The sequence below is a fragment of the Tursiops truncatus genome, chromosome 14, assembly GCF_011762595.2.
Source record: "Tursiops truncatus isolate mTurTru1 chromosome 14, mTurTru1.mat.Y, whole genome shotgun sequence".
Taxonomy (NCBI): Eukaryota; Metazoa; Chordata; class Mammalia; order Artiodactyla; family Delphinidae; genus Tursiops; species Tursiops truncatus.
The window spans coordinates 53,137,360-53,158,186 of NC_047047.1; the positions used below are offsets into that span (position 1 = coordinate 53,137,360).

Sequence of the window (20,827 nt, forward strand, 5' to 3'; positions counted from 1 at the left end):
AACTCTACAAGCCAGAAGGGAGTGGCATGGTATACCTAGATGAAAGGGAAGAACCTATAACCAAGATTACTCTACTTGGCAAGGATCTCATTCAGATTTGATGGAGAAATCAAAAGCTTTACAGAAAAACAAAAGCTAAGAGAATTCAGCACCACCAAACCAGCTCTACAGCAAATGCTAAAGGAACTTCTCTAACTGGGAAACACAAGAGAAGAAAAGGACCTACAAAAACAAACCCAAAACAATTAAGAAAATGGTCATAGGAACATACGTATCGATAATTACCTTAAACGTGAATGGATTAAATGCTCCAACCAAAAGACACAGGCTTGCTGAATGGATACAAATACAAGACCCATATATATGCCGTCTACAAGAGACCCACTTCAGACTGAGGGGATGGAAAAAGATATTCCATGCAAATGGAAATCAAAAGAAAGCTGGAGTAGCAATACTCATATCAGATAAAATAGACTTTAAAATAAAGAATGTTACAAGAGACAAGGAAGGATACTACATAATGATCAAGGGATCAATCCAAGAAGAAGATATAACAATTATATATGCACCCAGCACAGGAGCAAGTCAATACATAAGGCAACTGCTAACAGCTATAAAACAGGAAATCGACAGTAACACAATAATAGCGGGGGACTTTAACACCTCACTTACACCAATGGACAGATCATCCAAAATGAAAATAAATAAGGAGACAGAAGCTTTAAATGACACAATAGACCAGATAGATTTAATTGATATTTATAGGACATTCCATCCAAAAACAGCAGATTACACTTTCTTCTCAAGTGCGCACAGAACATCCTCCAGGATAGATCACATCTTGGGTCACAAATCAAGCCTCAGTAAATTTAAGAAAACTGAAATCATATCAAGCATCTTTTCCGACCACAACGCTATGATATTAGAAATGAATTACAGGGAAAAAAATGTAAAAAACACAAACACATGGAGGCTAAACAATACATTACTAAGTAACCAAGAGATCACGGAAGAAATCAAAGAGGAAATCAAAAAATACCTAGAGACAAATGAAAATGAAAACAAGACGATCCAAAACCTATGGGAAGCAGCAAAAGCAGTTCTAAGAGGGAAGTTTATAGCTATACAAGCTTACATCAAGAAACAAGACAAATCTCAAACAATCTAACCTTACACCTAAAGGAACTAGAGAAAGAACAAACAAAACCCAAAGTTAGCAGAAGGAAAGAAATCATAAAGATCAGAGCAGAAATAAATGAAATAGAAACAAAGAAAACAATAGCAAAGATCAATAGAACTAAAAGCTGGTTCTTGGAAAAGATAAACAAAATTGATAAACCATTAGCCAGACTCATCAAGAAAAAGAGGGAGAGGACTCAAATCAATAAAATTAGAAATAAAAAAGGAGAAGTTACAACAGACACCACAGAAATACAAAGCATCCTAAAAGACTACTACAAGCAACTCTATGCCAGTAAAATGGACAACCTGGAAAAAAATGGACAAATTCTTACAAACGTATAACCTTCCAAGACTGAAACAGGAAGAAATAGAAAATATGAACAGACCAATCACAAGTAATGAAATTGAAACTGTGATTAAAAATCTTTCAACAAACAGCCCAGGACCAGATGGCTTCACAGGTGAATTCTATCAAACATTTAGAGAAGTGCTAACACCCACCCTTCTCAAACTCTTCCAAAAAATTGCAGAGGAAGGAACACTCCCAAACTCATTCTATGAGGCCACCATCACCCTGATACCAAAACCAGACAAAGATACTACAAAAAAAGAAAATTACAGACCAACATCACTGATGAATATAGATGCAAAAAGTAAACAGAATCCAACAACACATTAAAAGGATCATACACCATGATCAAGTGGGATTTTTCCCAGGGATGCAAGGATTCTTCAATATAAGCAAATCAATCAATGTGATACACCATATTAATAAACTGAAGAAGAAAAATCATGTGATGATCTCAATAGATGGAGAAAAAGCTTCTGACAAAATTCAACACCCACTTATGATAAAAACTCCCCAGAAAGTGGGCATAGAAGGAACCTACCTCAACAAAATAGACGCCATATATGACAAACCCACAGCAAACATCATTCTCAATGGTGAAAAACTGAAAGCATTTCCTCTAAGATCAGGAACAAAACAAGGATGTCCACTCTCACCACTATTATTCAACATAGTTTTGGAAGTCCTGGCCACAGCAATCAGAGAAGAAAAAGAAATAAAAGGAATACAAATTGGAAAAGAAGTAAAATGGTCACTGTTTGCAGATGACATGACACTATATATAGAGAATCCTAAAGATGCCACCAAAAAACTACTAATCAATGAATTTGGTAACGTTGCAGGATACAAAATTAATGCACAGAAATCTCTTGCATTCCTATACACTAATGATGAAAAATCTGAAAGAGAAATTAAGGAAACACTCCCACTTACCATTGCAATAAAAAGAATAAAATACCTAGGAATAAACCTACCTAGGGAGACAAAAGACCTGTATGCAGAAAACTATAAGACACTGATGAAAGAAATTAAAGATGATACCAACAGATGGAGAGATAGCCCATGTTCTTGGATTGGAAGAATCAATATTGTGAAAATGACTATACTACCCAAAGCAATCTACAGATTCAATGCAATCCCTATCAAATTACCAACAGCACTTTTTTTTTTTTTCGGTACGCGGGCCTCTCACTGTTGTGGCCTCTCCCGTTGTGGAGCACAGGCTCCGGACACACAGGCTCAGCGGCCACGGCTCACGGGCCCAGCCACTCCGTGGTATGTGGGATCTTCCCAGACCGGAAGCTGCATTGGCAGGCGGCTGCATTGGCAGGCAGCCTCTCAACCACTGCGCCACCAGGGAAGCCCCAATGGCATTTTCTATGGAACTAGAACAAAAAATCTTAAAATTTGTATGGAGACACAAAAGACTCTGAATAGCCAAAGCAGTCTGAGGGAAAAAAACGGAGCTGGAGGAATCAGACTCCCTGACTTCAGACTATACTACAAAGCTACAGTAATCAGACAATATGGTACTGGCACAAAAACAGAAACACAGATCAATGGAACAAGATAGAAAGCCCAGAGATAAACCCACACACCTATGGTCAACTAATCTATGACAAAGGAGGCAAGGTTATACAATGGAGAAAAGACAGTCTCTTCAACAAGTGGTGCTGGGAAAACTGGACAGCCACATGTAAAGGAATGAAATTAGAACACTCCCTAACACCATACACAAAAATAAACTTAAAATGGATTAAAGACCTAAATGTAAGACCGGACACTATAAAACTCTGAGAGGAAAACATAGGAAGAACACTCTTTGACATAAATCACAGCAAGATCTCTTTTGATCCACCTCCTAGAGTAATGGAAATAAAACCAAAAATAAACAAATGGGACCTAATGAAACTTCAAAGCTTTCTCACAGCAAAGGAAACCATAAACGAGATGAAAAGACAACCCTCAGAATGGAACAAAGTATTTGCAAACGAATCAATGGACAAAGGATTAACCTCCAAAATATATAAATAGGTCATGCAACTCAATATTAAAAAAAACAAACAACCCAATCCAAAAGTGGGCAGAAGACCTAAATAGACATTTTTCCAAAGAAGACATACAGGTGGCCAAGAAGCACATGAAAAGCTGCTCAACGTCACTAATTATTAGAGAAATGCAAATCAAAACTCCAGTGAGGTATCACCTCACACTAGGTACAATGGGCATCATCAGAAAATCTACAAACAACAAATGCTGGAGAGGGTGTGGAGAAAAGGGAACCCTCTTGCACTGTTGGTGGGAATGTAAATTGATACAGCCACTATAAAGAACAGTATGGAGTTTCCTTAAAAAAACTAAAAAAAGAATTACCATATGACCCAGCAATCCCACTACTGGGCATACACCCAGAGAAAACCATAATTCAGGTGTCTACAGGCACCCCAGTGTTCACTGCAGCTCTATTTACAATAGCCAGGTCATGGAAGCAACCTAAATGCCCATCGACAGATGAATGGATAAAGCAGATGTGGTACATATATACAATGGAATATTACTGAGCCATAAAAAGGAACGAAATTGGGTCATTTGTTGAGATGTGGATGGATGTAGAGACTGTCATACAGAGTGAAGTAAGTAAGAAAGAGAAAAACAAATATCGTATATTAATGCATATATGTGGAACCTAGAAAAATGGTACAGATGAACCGGTTTGCAGGGCAGAAATTGAGACACACATGTAGAGAACAAACGTATGGACACCAAGGGGGGAAAGCGGCGGGGGAGTGGGGGGTCGTGGTGTGATGAATTGGGCGATTGGGATTGACATGTATACACTGATGTGTATAAAACTGATGACTAATAAGGACCTGCTGAATAAAAAAATAAATAAAATATAAAAAAATTTTTTTAAAAAGGAAAGAAAACCTTGTTTTTATACTTCTATTTGTATGAATAAACACAGAGAATTATTTGGAAGGATATATAGCAAACTGTAAACAGTGGTTACCTAAGGGGAATGAGACTGACAAGGAGGGACATAAAGATTAATAACTTTACTTCAAACATCACTGCATTTGTTTAAAAATTCTTTAATCTTGTAATTATTGAAAAAAGAAAAGGAAAGTCTTAATGTTTCCCTTAGGAAAAAATTTTTCATCAAATCCTCTGGGAAAGTTTGGCGACATATATACAAAACTTAAGTCAGAAAACTTGGATTCTAGACTCTGCTTCAAAACTCACCAAATATCTGACTTACAGCTTTTCTTTCTTCCTTTTCTTTATTTTTCTTAAAGTCTTTTAATGACAAACCTCCATTTCCTTACTTGCAAATTGGAAATTAAAATTTTAATTTTTTTCACCTGAGAAGGTTACTATGAGGATAAATGAGTGTGATCTATAAGTTATGAAAGGCTATGCAAACAGCTGTCACATATTCTATGTGACCTGATATTAGTTAGCATAAACACCACGAATGCTAGCAGCAGTGGCAGTAAAATGGGGAAGCTGCTTTCTTGGGGACCATTCTTCCCTAGAGTTAATCATCTAAATAGGGTAATACCTGACCAGAGTCATCCAACACTTGTAGCTTCATATTGTTAAATAGCAACTCTGAAAAATGACTATCTTTAACAATAATAATGCTAACTACCTTTTATGGTTGTTGTGAAAAATAAATTAAAGTATGTGTAAAGTGCTTAGAGTATACTGCATTTGGCTCATAAAAAGCAATTTTTTTATACTGTTGTGATTTTGATGGTTATCATAATCTCCCAAGAGTTCATGAGTTAACATATAAAAGTCCCTGTAAACTATTAGGGAATGACAAACGTTAGAAGTGTTAGAAAAATTTTAACACTTAATTCATTTATTTATTTTTTATTTTACTTTATTTATTTATTTCTTGGTTGCGCCATGCAGCTTGCGTGATCTTAGTTCCCTGACTAGGGATCGAACTGGGGCCTGGCAGTTAAAGTGCCAAGTCATAACCACTGGACTGCCAGGGAATTCCCAACACTTAATTTAAATCTATTATCAGGAAAATATCTTTAAAAAACCTACTTAAAAACCGGATCTACTCTATCTTTTCTCTTAAAGCAGCTAACACCTGGACCTAGAGATTGTCATACTAAGTGAAGTGAGTCAGACAGAGAAAGACAGATATCATATGATAGCACTTATATGTGGTATCTTAATAAATGGTACAAATGAACCTATTTACAAAACAGAAATTGAGTCCCAGATGTAGAAAACAAACTTACGGTTACCAAGGGAGAAAGGTGGAGTGGAGGGATAAATTGGGAGATTGGGACTGACATATATACACTATTATATATAAAATAGATAACTAATAAGGACCTACTGTATAGCACAGGGAACTCTTCTTAATACTCTATAATGATCTATATGGGAAAAGAATCTAAAAAAGAGTGGATATATATAACTGATTCACTTTGCTGTACATCAGAAACTAACAACACTGTAAATCAACTATACTCCAATAAAAAAATTAAAATTTTTTTAAAAAAAATAAATTTATTCCACCATTAAAAAAAAAAGGCAGCTAACACCTACTGAGCAATTGCTAACGGCTAGCACTGGCCTACCTGCTTTCCATGGATTTTAAAATTTAAATTCAATCTTTCAGACTAAATTCAAAGCAATCATATGTTCTATTTTAATCCTATTGTTTTATAATATTGCTAACCCTTGGTTTTACAATACAAACAAGTGGAATGACAAAATTATGGAGTCAGAAAAACAGGAATGGATAAGAAGCTTATCTAATTCCATAAGTAGCATGTGGCAGTTCAAAAAATTCATATGTCTGCTGTGTTTCAACACAAAACAGCTAACTAAGCTTCTCAAAACTGATTTCAATTTAAATGCAACTTCATTCAAAGGGAACTACGATGGCCAACTTCATTCAACTAAGTTAAATGAAGAGGCTGGTGTTCCAACCCCTTGTCCCTCTATGACTATCATTTATCATTTCTGAGATTCTGGGATTCTGCCTAGAATCTTTTAACACCATCAACAAAAAAAAATAATCAATTTAAACTGATGAAACCTATCAAATGAAGATATACCACCAGAATCATTCAAACCCCATTCAGAAGGGTTGGGTCAAAATTCCTGAAAACTAACATCCTTTCAATGGAAGGCAGAGTGCAGTTTATCCACAATATAAACTTCTTTCTTTACTCCAAATTACAGATCTAATAGATTTCTGGCTATTCCCTCAAAACTACATGACACTCCACTATGCAACCATGAAATATGATTTTGATAGATACATACAGACATGGAGATCTTTCTACAATATATTGTTGAATGAAAAAGCAGACTACAGAATAACAAATATAATGATCTCATTTTTATAAAAGTATACACATTCAGAGGCAGGCAAAAAACTGAAAAAATAACTACTGCAATTATGAAGATAGCCCACTTAGGTGGGTGGCAAAATTTTTGAGTGTTCTTTACATATTCTGTATTATATAAATTTTAAAAATATATATATTCTTTATTATCTGGCTTTCTTTTCAATAACTTTTTTTTTTTTTTTAATAATCGGGAAAAATGTTTTCACTTCCTAGTTAGGCAAAAACATATGCTTGCTTTTGTCTCAAAAAGCTGCAGGTCAGACGCTCTCCATATAGAGTCCAAGGAGATAGACATCTTTAGAACCACGTACTAGTCCAGCACTGACAACCATCAATATTTCTGTGTTTAATTCATCTAGAGAAGCAAAAAGGATACAATACAAAAACAAATAAACAAAAAACAGAAGAGCTAGAAATACCATCATTAAAATCCTTTCAGAAAAAAGCTGGAAACACCAGCTCTTACATTTTCTCTTTTTGAAGTTGTCTCTTCCCATTCTATGGAAAAGAAGTAGATACTTCAACAAAACCTGGGCATTTCCATAGACTCAGAGATCCTTTGAAAAACTTTTTGGCTATGCCTGTATCTTCCCCAGCATTTTACATGGTGAGGAAATAGAGTGGCTCTAATCTAGACAGAATAAGTAAGGCAAAACCTTTGCATCACATAACCAAAGGTTGGTTTTGTCTTGATAGCCTTTCAGAGTCACAGAATACTTATATATTTTAGGCACTGGCCAGATAACTAAAATTTTAATTGACTGCTATGTAGACGCTGTCAAAAACCCAGTTGAAACTACTGAACATTTTAAAGACATCCAAGGAAACTGCTAATTATCTGTATTTTCTTCCCTATTATTGTATCAAGTTAAGATTCATAAAATATTGCAAATGTAAATTAAACTTTTGTGTTCCAAAGGAATTCTTAACAAGATTGCACTTTATATTAGTCTTTGGGTTTTTAATCAGTAATGATAAAAACATCTGTATGAAAAGAATTCTGATTATCTCCTCTAAAAATATTATCTACCATGTCATATATTATTTATATACAGTCACATGTAAATTCCTTTTAGATTTTATGCTAGGAAAAAGCTTCTTTTACTACAGAATAAGAAATATACAACTCTTACTTCAGTTTTTGTCTTAGCTGCTAGTGAGCTCAGAACTAAATTACAAAACTTTACTTAGTCTAGGCTTCTGGTGTATCTTCCAATACTATGTGGCTCTTGATCTTTTGTATATCTAATATAGAATCATACCCTCTCTACATGTTTTTTTTATGAAACTGCTGCATAGACAGCTATTGCCAGGAGTTCCCTGGTGGCCTAGTGGTTAGGATTCTGGGCTTTCACTACCGGGGCCTGGGTTCAATTCCTGGTCGGGGAACTGAGATCCCACAAGCCTCACAGTGCGGCCCCCCGCTGCAAAAAAAAAAAACAAGACGGCTACTACCAATGTTGAGAATTTTAATCAAAAGTCACAAATGTGTATAGATGCCTCTGCCACAACAAAAAGCCATAAATTATTTAAATGACAACAAATGCCACAAATTTATTAAACTTAATTTGCAAATTAGAAGATTAAGACAAATGAGGACGGCAACCAAAAAAAAAGGTTTCATTTCTGGTGAAGAAAATAATTTTTAAATATATAGGTCTTCCCTAATGAAAATATTAAAAGCCTTAAAACTAAGTTTGCTTAATTTTACTTACCGTGTCTTTTCAAAATTAATAGGGCATTTTAATTATAACAAAAAAGACTTACATACCTTATGCAAACAAGTGTCCACTACCCAATTGCACACATTTTCCAGGTCATCAGATACCTCAAGCCTAGATTTAACAAATTCACAGAGCTCCTCATTACTCATAACATCCCAGATCCCATCACAAGCCAAGATGATAAATTCATCCTCTTCTGCTCTTAAAATTTCATAAACCTCAGGCTCTGGAGAAACAAGTTGTTCTGTTGGGCCCTTGCCATCAACACACTTGTAATCATAGTCCCCCAGAGCACGAGACACTGCTAATGAACCATTAACACGCTGTATCATTACGCTGCCTCCTGCATTTTGGATTCGCTCTTTCTCCCTTGGGTTGCAAGGTTTGTGATCTTGGGTAGAAAAGCAGACTTGTCCATTCCTATACAGAACAGCCCGTGAATCACCACAGTTGATGAAGTAAATATGCTTAGGTGAAATCATAACTCCCACTGCAGTTGAACCGCTCCTGTCCATGCCATTTCTGAGATCTGAAAAGTTACGCATGTATTCATCAATTTTCAAAAAGCCAGTTCTGATACCATTCTTGACGTTTTCCACTGAAGGCTCAAGAGCAGATCCTGATTTTCCAGCTGCCCTAAAGTCTTCATTATTAGTGATGTGTTCTAATAAGTGTGTTGAGCAGTAATTTGCTACTCTGGATCCAGCGTGACCATCATAAACTGCAAAAAACGACCAGTCTTCCAAGCCGTGAGGAATACCTACGACAGCTGTGTGTGCATCTTCCATCTCCACTCTCCATCCTTGCATGCTACTCAGGCCATAACGTAAACCATTCCCAGCACCATGAGCATTATGTTTCTCAGTTTTGGGTTTATCCAAAAATGCACCCATGTTTAGTAATGAATCTGAAAGGAAAAAAAAATTGTAGGTGTTACATGTTTGAATTTGATAGAGCATTTATATACAATATTTTATCTATTTTCTAGTAACTCCTGATCAAGTATATTTTTCAGTATTATCAAAATTTACTGGAACAACAACAAAAAAGAAACCAAGAAAATGTCCCCATATACCCTTCTTCTAGAATAGTAGTTTCTCAATCCTAGCACATTAGAGTCTCTGGGGATGGGACCCAGATATCAATATCTTTTTAAAAATGCCTCCCTGGTGATATTTCCGTAGAGCAAGTTGAGAACCACCATTCTAGGAGAAAGGAAACCAAGAAACAAAACCTGGTTAAGTTTTTTTTTTTTTAATTCAATTTATAACTCTAGGGTTCAATATATAAGCCGCAGGAGTGAGAATACTCAGAACGATGCAACATCTTGTTCAATCTACTAAGGTAGAAAAGCATCCTAATATATTTTAGAAAGACTTCCAAAAGCAAGTGTTGTAATCAAGTATTTTCCCCCCAGTAATCCTGAAGACAACCCCCCAAATTAATTAAAACATAAAATCTCAGTTTTACAAACGTGATTTTACTTAGGTTTTACTGCACATCAAATAAAAAACTTTACTTGGATTGACTGAAGCCCATTAACCCATAAAAACAAATATAACTTTAATGATGTGCTGAAGAACATACTACTTAATATTGCGTGTTTCACAATCCATGAAGTAACATTAGGACAGCTTTTACTCAGTGCTGGCTGACAAAGACTTAAAGCCCACAGAGAGAACTGTAAAGTACCACTATGCATCACCCTCCCTCTCAGCTTTACTATTACTTTAGAATAAAGCTTTTCCAATTTCAAATGACTTGGACTGGAACAGTGGGGATGAGAATGCCTGGTACGTTTTCCACATACAATCCTGGCCCTAACACTTGCTAGCTGTGTGATCTTGAGTTTCCTAGTCACTGGTACCTCAAATTCCTTCTCTGTCAAATGGGAATAATAACAATAGTACCTACACCTGACAGGGTTGCAGTGAAGAATGAGTTAACATATAGTGCTTAGAACAGTTCCTGAGACACAGTAAACACCATAAAATGTTTGCTGTTATTATTTGCTCAAAATGCAAATTCCATGGCCCTATCCCCACACCCTCAATTTTTTTTTCCAGTAGATCTCGGATGGGATCTTCAAAAAAGCCTGCTGGTGACTAAAGAATCACATTTTGAGACACACTAGTCTAGATCAACTGACTTTCATTTGGATCTAGGTATCTTTGTGAGATATCTTTTTCAGCTGTAACCATTACCTAGCTTTACAATAAAACTAAATATTCCTATTCCTAAAAACCCAATGAACCACCATATATAATATTTATAAATTACAGCAATTCTATAAATTTTCATGAGTTATATATAATACTGTACTAATAAATTACAAACACAGATATTTATAAAAAGGAATTTTGGAAGGACAAGATTTTACTCAGACCTAAAAATTAATTTCATTCAAGTATGATAAAAAAATTATATTTTGTATTGAGAACAATGTAATAGAATATGCTTATTTGTTAGCACATTGGTTTGATATTTTGATAAAATGATTTGAAAGCCTAGTTCTAAGCACATTTTAATTTAGATTGTTTTTAATGCTTATTTCACCTGAAAAAAAAAACACCCTTATAAAGATAGCTAAACGCAAATGAAACTGAATTGTTGACTGTATTTATCACCCACTCTTCAATCCCAACTACCAATTATAAAAAAAAAATTTGTTATCATTTCCCTTATCTTGATGTTCTTCGAATTAAGGTTCTGCTGTTTCACATTTCAAGAAATGGGCTCAAAATTCACAAGAGTTCCTCATTTAGAAGAGTTTTAAAAATAGTTTGGAAATTTCTATTTCCAAATTTGTTTTTAATTTAGGGATAAAGAGAGAAGGAAGGAGGGGTCTTCAATAGAAAGCTATTGGAGACCCTAAGAATCAAAGGGAGCCTGGAACGCCAGCTTGGAAAACCATCAGGAAACAAAGGAGCCCTGAGGCTGGGCAGCCAAACACTGTGAAAGTTACACCAAGAACAGCCTTGCCTGCTGCTGCAGTGATCTTCTACGTTCCGTCTAATTGCTTTCTGAAAGTCACTTTCTCAAGATTCAAGGTTTGGGAAACAGGTATCTAAGTATCTAATTGACTGAGCTTCGGTCACCAGCACACCTGTTGGCTGTAACTGCGACTGCATTCTTTCACAAATCAGTAAAATTTTTTTTACGTTCAATATTGATCTCATTTTAAAGTTACGGTTGTCCCATAATGATTTAATTCTTTAAACATCATGAAATATCATACATATTTTATATAATGTATACACACAGCTAAAGAGTACTAAAACTACCATACAGTTTAAGAAATAGAACATTATCAAGACCACTGAAGCCTCCTATTATCCTGAATTTTAAAATTAGTATTTCTTCTAGTTTAACCATATTCATGTGTGGTTGTTTAGTTTTATATGTTTGACACCTTACACTGATGTAAAATACAGTATGTTTTACTCTAGTACTTTTTTTTTCCAGCTCAACACCGTATTTCATTTACATTGATGTATAGAGCTGTAGTTCATTCACTATATGCCACTGTATGTTTGTACCACAATTTTTATCCATTCCACTATCAATATGAGTTATTTCTCATTTTTTTAAAGTATAAAACAGAGCTGTTTTGAACAATCGTGGTGCACATATGTGTTTTCCTAGAACATATACCTAAATTCCCAAGTGCTTAAAGTTTATATAGATCTTTTTTCCCCCAACAAAAATCACAAAACAAACCATCTCCAAACATTTGTTTCTCAACCCTTCTTTCACTAACACTACTTTCTTTAAGACAATTACTTTCTTAGTAAGTAAGCTTCATCTTGAATGGCATGATTAAGAGTGTATTTTCTTTTATCCAAAAATATCTGCATAGGAATTAGCAATTACTATTTTAAGTTCTCTAACTCTTCAAAAGCAAAAAACTTTGCTATGAGATAATCATCAAAACTCTATGTGGCAGACTGTACCTTCTTGGTCATTTCTCATTTCATTCACAGTAAGCCCTCAGTATCAGCTGGTTCCACACCCTCAGATTCAACCAACCACAAGTTGAAAATACTCAGGGAAAAAAATTCCAGAAAGTTCCAAAAAGCAAAACTTGACTTTGCCTTGCACCAGCAACTTGTACATGGGATTTACATTGTATTAGGTAATCTAGAGATAATTTAAAGTACATGGGGAGGTTGTGCATAGGTTGTATACAAATACCACACCATTTATAGGGGGCTTGAGCGTCTGCATATTTTGGCATCACCACTGTAAATAGCTCACTGAATCTTAAAGTTAAAGGTCTTGTTTTTATAAAATTAACTACACTGATGACACCCTAATAGCTCTGAACTCCTGGTTCAATTTCTTTGCTGCAGTAATTTTCCTATGAATGTTGCAGTGAACAATTTTCACCTTAAGTGACTATGATTTTTCTTCCAAAAAAGGTTATCTTTATTAAAGAAGCATTTACTGTTGAGAATATACATCTGTCTAGCATCTCTTTGCTTCTACTCTTCACTCCCCCCCAAAAAACAGACTTTATTACTGAAACAAAATTTAGCAAATACTAAGAGGAACGTATGTTACAAACACCTATATTTTAGTCAATCTTGAATCTCCCATGTGTAATAGTTCTCACACTGGTTTCTTCAACTTGGCAATGATTACTACATGTTTCAAAGGCATGTGATGACAAAGGAATGTATTTTAATTTGGGGTCACATATTCTACGTATTATTTCAGTCATTTTGACCAAGGCAGGAAAAACTAGTGTTTCCCCAGTGGTATGCTTTGTCTTTTACTACTCAGCAAGAAACCTCAAAGGGCCTTGTAAACATTTATAATTAAATTTAGTGAAACTCTGTAGTTACTGTATTGAATATTATATGGCTCTATCAAACACCTCTGGGGGGGAAAAACTCATAAAGGTTAGTTTTTACCCTCCGAATGCAATTTTTAAAATGTCTTGCTAATTTGCTATGATTTTATACTATGATTTAGCCATACGTCAAGCACACTATACACTTAGGCAAGCTATGGTTTCAACAACAGTAAATAGAGATCCACATTTCAAATAATCTTTGACAATCTCAAATTTTGAGAGGTTGATATTTGAGATCTGATTATATTATAGGTTTTACCCCATAATAAGAGCCCATACTGGGATTAGGAGTTCTAACATTTTTTACACTGTGTGCTTGTATGTGCTCTATTATAATTAAAATCAATCTAATGTTTTGATAGGAATCTTTTACAGTCACTTGCTCATTTTTTGAAGACTGTTTAGTTAAAACTAGATCACATGGAGGGACTTTCCTGGTGGCTCAGTGGTTGGGAGTCCACCTGCCAACGCAGGGGACACAGGTTCGAGCCCTGGTCCGGGAAGATCCCACATGCCGCGGAGCAGCTAAGCCCGTGTGCCACAACTACTGAGTCTGCACTCTAGAGCCCGCGAGCCACAACTACTGAGCCTGCGCTCTAGAACACGTGAGCCACAACTACTGAGCCCGGATGCTGCAACTACTGAAGCCTGCGCCCCTGGAACCTGTGCTCCACAACAAGAGAAGCCACCACAATGAGAAGCCCGCACACCGCAACAAAGAGTAGCTCCATCGCAACTAGAGTAGCTCGCCGCAACTAGAGAAAGCCTGTGCGCAGCAACAAAGACCCAATGCAGCCAAAGACAAATTAAAAAAAAAAACCAAAACAAGAACAACAATAACAAAAAACTAGATCACATGGAAAATCAATGCAATCACATGTAAACTTCAATGTGATACAGCAATGAATACAAGTGAGGAAGTAAAAATTCTACCGTTCCTTAGGATCTCTCACCAGCCCATTTGACATACTAACAGTGTGGGGAAGCCAGTGTCAATCACTATATTAAATGTAATTTGCCTTTTTCAAGATGAAAGACAACTGATGGATGGTCCTGCATACTCCCTGTAGAGACCACTTGGTCTATACAACTCTGCGGGCCTAAGAGGTTTTACAAGACTGAGAGAGAATATATGCATAGCAAGCACTGTCTAAAGACTGAATGAGCAATATTCTCTGCACATGTCTTTTTCCATTGCCTTCTTTGAGATAAATACATTACTGAACTCACAGCAGCATAATGTTATTATTTACTTGCTTAATCAATGGAACACAGTAATTGTACTATAAAGTAAGCACCTGAGAAATGGTATTTTAAAAGGAGTTATACACGGAAGACTGGGGACTACTGCCTGTCTTTTTTATTTAAGTAGTTTGCTATAATCACCTTAAGTAATCACATTTTTAATAATCACTTAAAAGGTTTCACATGTGTGTATATAGTATATAGCATTCAATTCTGGGCTGATTCTAAAATTTTTCATTCAGAATCAGTACATAAAATACAGCAATAAATCATACCTACTTGTATTTGCCACAGGAATACCTTAAACGTACTTTAACAACAGTACATTAGACACTCACTCAAGCATTTTCTGACTGCCTACTACCTGCGAGGCACTGTATTAAGTACTAGGAATAAGATGCCCCCCATCCCTAAAGGAATGTATAGTCTGGTGGAAGACAAAGACCAGTGCACAGGTTTTGAAGGCACACTGTGATACAGGGGCTATAATGGGATAAATACAGGTATGCCAAGAAGAGGTATCAAAAAAGTCTTATGTAGTTATAATTTTTCCAAAGGAAGAAGCCTAAGCTGAGACCTAAAAGGTGCAAGTGGGAGAAGGAAATAGCCAGCATATACAAAGACCAGAAGAAGAGTAAGAGCACAATTAATTTGGTATGGTTGTGTGTGTGTGTGTGTGTGTGTGTGTGTGTGTGTGTGTGTGTGTGTGTGTGTACATGAGCATTTCAAGGAGCAAAGCAGAAGCACTGAAATTCTAAGAATAACATTATTTCCTACTGAGATGTCCACTGTCTACTTATCTTAGAATCACAGATTTGGGAACTCAAAGATGTGTCATGCCCTTCTTGCCTAAACAAGTAGCAAACCAAACTGATAATAACTGCTTTTCATTGAGAAGAACAAATCTGGGAAAAAAATTCTAGAGGCCCTAAAATTTAGATAGGTAGATTTGGAGTTGACATTTTTTTCTGGAATAAGCCTCCACATTAAAAGACTCTGATACCTTTGAGCTTGCTTACAAACCAACTCTGAAAGGGGGTGAGGGAAGAGGGTGGGCAATCTTTACACATAACAAGCCAAAATTAGGTTAAACGAAACTTAAAGGGCTGTTTAAATACTCAAATTGAAATATTACTATAATGTTCAAAATAAGGTCAAATACATGCAAAAGCACATACTAAGATACTAACACTACTCATCACCAGATGAAACACTTTCAAAACTGAGTATTAGGTTCCCGTTTTCTAAACCCCTCTTTAGCTCACTCAAAGTCATCTCTACTCCTTAAGTCAAATGATCCATATAACAGAGGCTTTTTTCTCCCTTTCCCCCTAAACATATCTAGGGAATAGACTTCATCTAAAGAAGTGGATTCATAGTTGCTGGAGAAGAACAAAAGCTAATCTCGACTTACAAAACACCCGATTCCCTGGATAAAACTCTCTACTATTCCTAAAAACATTAAACATAGTGCACTTGGCTAATCATTTATTTTGATGATAAACTCTGACAAAGAACAAGAAAAATTATCTGAAGCATTGTGTTTTAAAAATTCTTTTGAATTTAAAGTTCTAGTTCCCTTGCCTTTGCTGGCAGACTGGCTGATTTGTTCTCATCAATCAAGTAAGAGGGACCAACTTACTTCAAAGCTGTCCTCAGCTTACAATCTAGCCCACCTATATTACATATTTATAAACAAAATTGACAGCACAGTAGGAAACAATAGGTCCTCAAAGAATATAGCTTCATTTTTTCAAATAACAAGTAACTTAGAAATATAAAGGTGAAGGAAAAAACACTTATCGTACTGAACATTTGTACTAACTGATTCTAATATAGTCTAAAATCAAAAGCAGGACTGTTGGGACTTCCCTGGTGGTCCAGTGGCTAAGACTCTGTGCTCCCAATGCAGGGCGCTCGAGTTCAATCCCTGGCCAGGGAACTAGATCCCGCATGCCTCGACTAAAAGATCCCGCACACGGCAATGAAGATCCCGCGTGCCGCAGCTAAGACCCAGCGCAGCCAAATAAATAAATATTTAAAAAAAAAAAAAAAAAAAAGCAGGAGTATTTCGTCTACCATAATTTAGACAATGAATTATTTTTAAAATTGTGCCCTCCCCTTCCTTAACTTCCTCCCATCCTTGCACAGTTACATCCTTCCTGAAATGTCAGATTTGGGTCCTATCTTTCCCAGAAATCCTTTCCCCCAAGGTGCTCTACTAAACTTCATTAACAGTTCTTTACCATCCACTTAGCACTTAGCACATGCTACTCTGCATAATTAACGGTCCTTCTGTGTATACCTATTTCCCAAAATAGTAATTTGTTTCTTTATCTTCCTGCCAAAACAAATACTAAATAAGTGTTGGAAGATTTTTTTAAATTAGTTTGACAGAAGTGGTTTAACAAAGCAACGTTTCCATCCCTAATAAATGTGATAAATTTCTTATGTGGCCTTTACCCTTAGTCCATACACCCCCTAGAACTGGAGTAGATTCCATAAAGAAAATAGACATTTCTTACATTACCGAAAAGAGAAAGGACTCAAGCCAAAAAAAAAAAAAAAAAAAAAAAATCCCTGAACTCATCACTCCTGTGTTATAGAAGACCCTCATTCTCTCAAAGGAAGACTTCCAGGGAGGACAGCATCCAGGAGTGGAATCTGGAATAATGGATGCTTAAATGGTGTCCACTACATGAAGGCAATCCAAGAATTATACCATATGAATGAAGCTGTACACAGGCTAGGCACAGACTAGATTATGTATTTGGCTATTGTGCTCTACGTTTATTTCCCCTTGGAGTTCCTCTACCTTTAATAAAGTTTAAAAGTTCTTATCTCAATTAACTCATGTCAAATTAAGTAGGAAAAGTCTCATGTCCATGTTCTAGAGAGGGCACTGAAGGTAAATTGAATGCTCTCTGCCTCAGTCAATACTGAGGGGCAATAGTAAAAAGGGACAGAGTCTCCCAAAGGAGAGAAAAATTTTGGCTTAAGAAAAAGAGCTGGGAATGAGAGGACTGACCTCTACCTGCTTGGACCTGGATTTTTTTTTTTTTTTTTTAAGAAGTAACAGTTTACTCTCACATACTCATAAAGTCATTTTAACAGTTATGACATTTAACAGTTTCCCTTCATAGAATCACCTATAAGGTTTGGCCATGAAAACTTCCTCATATGAATTACAAAAGTATCTATTAGAAGAGATTATTAGGACCAAGTGCCATATTTTACTGAAATGATCTGGGAAACCTTCATGCAACAGAAATCCTAGAAAACTATGCGTTTGAGTACCCACATCTATCTAGACTTCAAAAGTACCAAGAAACCCATAGCACCTAAAAAATTAAATATTTTCTGATAATAAATAAGAGTACCAACTTGTACCCAAAATACATACACATACAATAAACATATAATCTCAAGACAGTGAACTGTAGGAAACAAGAAAAAGAATGCCTAAACATTGGGTTTGATTCCTCGTCTACCAAGTATCTGTTTTCTTAGAACAAAAGCTATACACAACAATATTGAACATCTACTGTTCTGAAATTCTATGTTTTGGGAGTCTGATTAGTAAGTGAATTACCAGCTACCAACAGGTAAAAGATTATATATGACACTGTAAGACCAAAATACAACCCATAATAGATAGAACAGTACCACTGGCCAAGTTCATATCTCATATGCAATACCTGATTAATGTAAAAAAAGAATAAAAAAGGATTTAGGAACTTGAACCAGATTTCTCAATTTCTAAATGAAAGTTAAAAGTTATGTGGGCTTGTTCCCCAAAGCTTCCAAAATGATAGCAACCATATCCTCTACTCCAACTTAAAAAAAAATAAAACAAAACCTCCAAGTCAAGCACATCCTCTTATATGAAATTTTATAAAACACTCCAATCAAAAGTATTTATCATCCTTCTGAACTCTTGGAAGTAGCGTCTCTCACACACAAGGCAATTAACTATATACTGTTTTATGATAAGCCTTATATTAAATATTAACATTTACACCACTCTAAATGTGCTCATGTCATGTGGAACCAAGTTTCAATGTCAACATTTTATTCAAACCAAAAGCAGTCTTCTTGCTGAAATTTACCTTTTCACAGAATTATACTTGCTTGTTATTATATTTTTCTTATTTACCCAATTTGGATTTTCTTTTTCTTTTTTTTAAAGGAGTCACTGGTTTGGCACGGCTATCTTTGGTGGAATTTTAGTTTTACATTCTACATAAAGGAAGTCAATCCTTCATGTTGCTGAGCATTGTTTGACAAAAGAAGGGACTAACATTTCAGTAGAGAATACCCCTAACTGATAGAATGTAAATTCTAAAAAATAAAATGTATACAAAATACTGTGTATTTATTTTAATTATTTTTTCTCAGAGGAAGTTCGAAACATTCATCAGATTGTCAAAGAACTTTCTGATAGCACAAACAGATGAAAAACAACAGCCACAAAAAGGCTGAGACATTTAGCTTTACCTGATCCAAGCTTATCTCTGAATGAGCTAAAATATTTAATGACTCACGTAAAGGACTTCCAGTTAAAGATGAAGGACTGAACACAAACATTTGTTTCTCTTCTAAAATTCTGCTACACTTCATAAGGGACCTTTTATATCCATAAAGATAAAGTTAATGGGAGTGGAGACAGCAACAAGTACACGTGAAGCCTGGGAAGCAGAAGAACCAAGACCCTTAGTGGAATGCTAAGTTACAAACTAAGCCAGCTGCGAGGAAAGAAAAAAGCAAACTAGCTTAAACTCCTCTGGAAGTGGAAGTGAAGCTTGGGCTACAAACTGGAGCACTGACTGAAAGTGTACTGAAGAAGTAGTTGGACTCCCCAGAATTCTCCTCTCCCGTTCAGTGTAGCAGAATGAATGAATACAACGCTCACTCCCCAAAGAGAAGGCTTATTTCTGAAGAACGTAAAACAGGACTTTGGGAACTGAAGAATACCAGGCAGAGATGAGGGCTGGAAGCTACAGTTAAAAAACATAAGTGAAAGTTTATACTTATTATTTGACATACTAACCTTTTTCAGACACTTGATTTTTCAAAATGATGGCAATCAAATGTATACCCTTGTTTTTCTACTCTTTAGAATCTCACTAGCCCAAAAGGGAGATCAAAAGGTGCTAACATTGGAGGTTACTCAAATATTTCAGCCAAATCACCCTACAGTGAAACCCACAGCCAACAAATCCCACGGACAAGCACAGAGCTTCCAATCAGCTATTCAATGCCCACTTTAAAATATAAGCAGACAGTCCATGGACAAACATAGAAGAAGTTCCCTAGAAGAAGAGAGGGGGGCCAAAACAAGCAGAAAAGGGCAATTTGGAAGAGAAAGGGATGAGGTTAGGAAAAGAAAATTTAAGGAAAGAAGGGAGGAAAGAAGCAAGTGAGCAAACTCCTTTCAGAAAGATAAGATTTTGAATTCATGAAATAACAGGATGTTATTAAAAGGAAAAACAGAACATTCAGAGGAACAAAAGAGCTCCTGTAAAGTAAAAACATAATCATAGAAGAGAAAGCTGGGAAGATAAAAATTGAAGGAAACTCCCAGAAATTAGAGCACAAGGCAGACATGGTAAAACAGTAGAGGATCAGTCCAGGAGGTTCAAGAGCCAAATAACAGGAGTAAGAGACACAGAAAATTGAAGAGAAGAAGTAATTTTTTTTTTCATTTTAACATCTTTATTGGAGTATAATTGCTTTACAATGGTATGTTAGTTTCAGCTTCACAACAAAATGAATCAGTTTTATATATATATATATATATATATATGTTCCCATATCTCTTCCCGCTTGCGTCTCCCTCCCTCCCACCCTCCCTATCCCACCCCTCCAGGCGGTCACAAAGCACCGAGCTGATCTCCCTGTGCTATGCGGCTGCTTCCCACTAGCTATCTACCTTACGTTTGGTAGTGTATATATGTCCATGCCTCTCTCTCGCTTTGTCAGAGAGAAGTAATTTTTTTAAATAATCTAAAAAAATTTCCAAACTGAAGGGCATCAATTTCAAGACTGAGAGGGCCCACTCTGTGCCAAGCACAATGGATGA

General features: G+C 35.9%; 1 protein-coding gene across 4 annotated transcripts in view; it reads right to left on the reverse strand.

Annotated features, from left to right (window-relative positions):
* Positions 1 to 20,827, reverse strand: part of PPM1B (protein phosphatase, Mg2+/Mn2+ dependent 1B) — a 91,362-nt gene that overhangs the window by 34,892 nt on the left and 35,643 nt on the right. For 3 of the 4 annotated variants that reach the window (XM_033838631.2, XM_033838632.2, XM_033838630.2), the window contains exon 2: positions 8,690 to 9,549. In XM_033838631.2, coding sequence (XP_033694522.1) covers positions 8,690 to 9,535 — 846 coding nt within the window. In that variant the 5' untranslated portion in view covers positions 9,536 to 9,549. The remainder of the gene's footprint in view (positions 1 to 8,689; positions 9,550 to 20,827) is intronic. The other variant, XM_033838633.2, reaches the window with a different exon arrangement.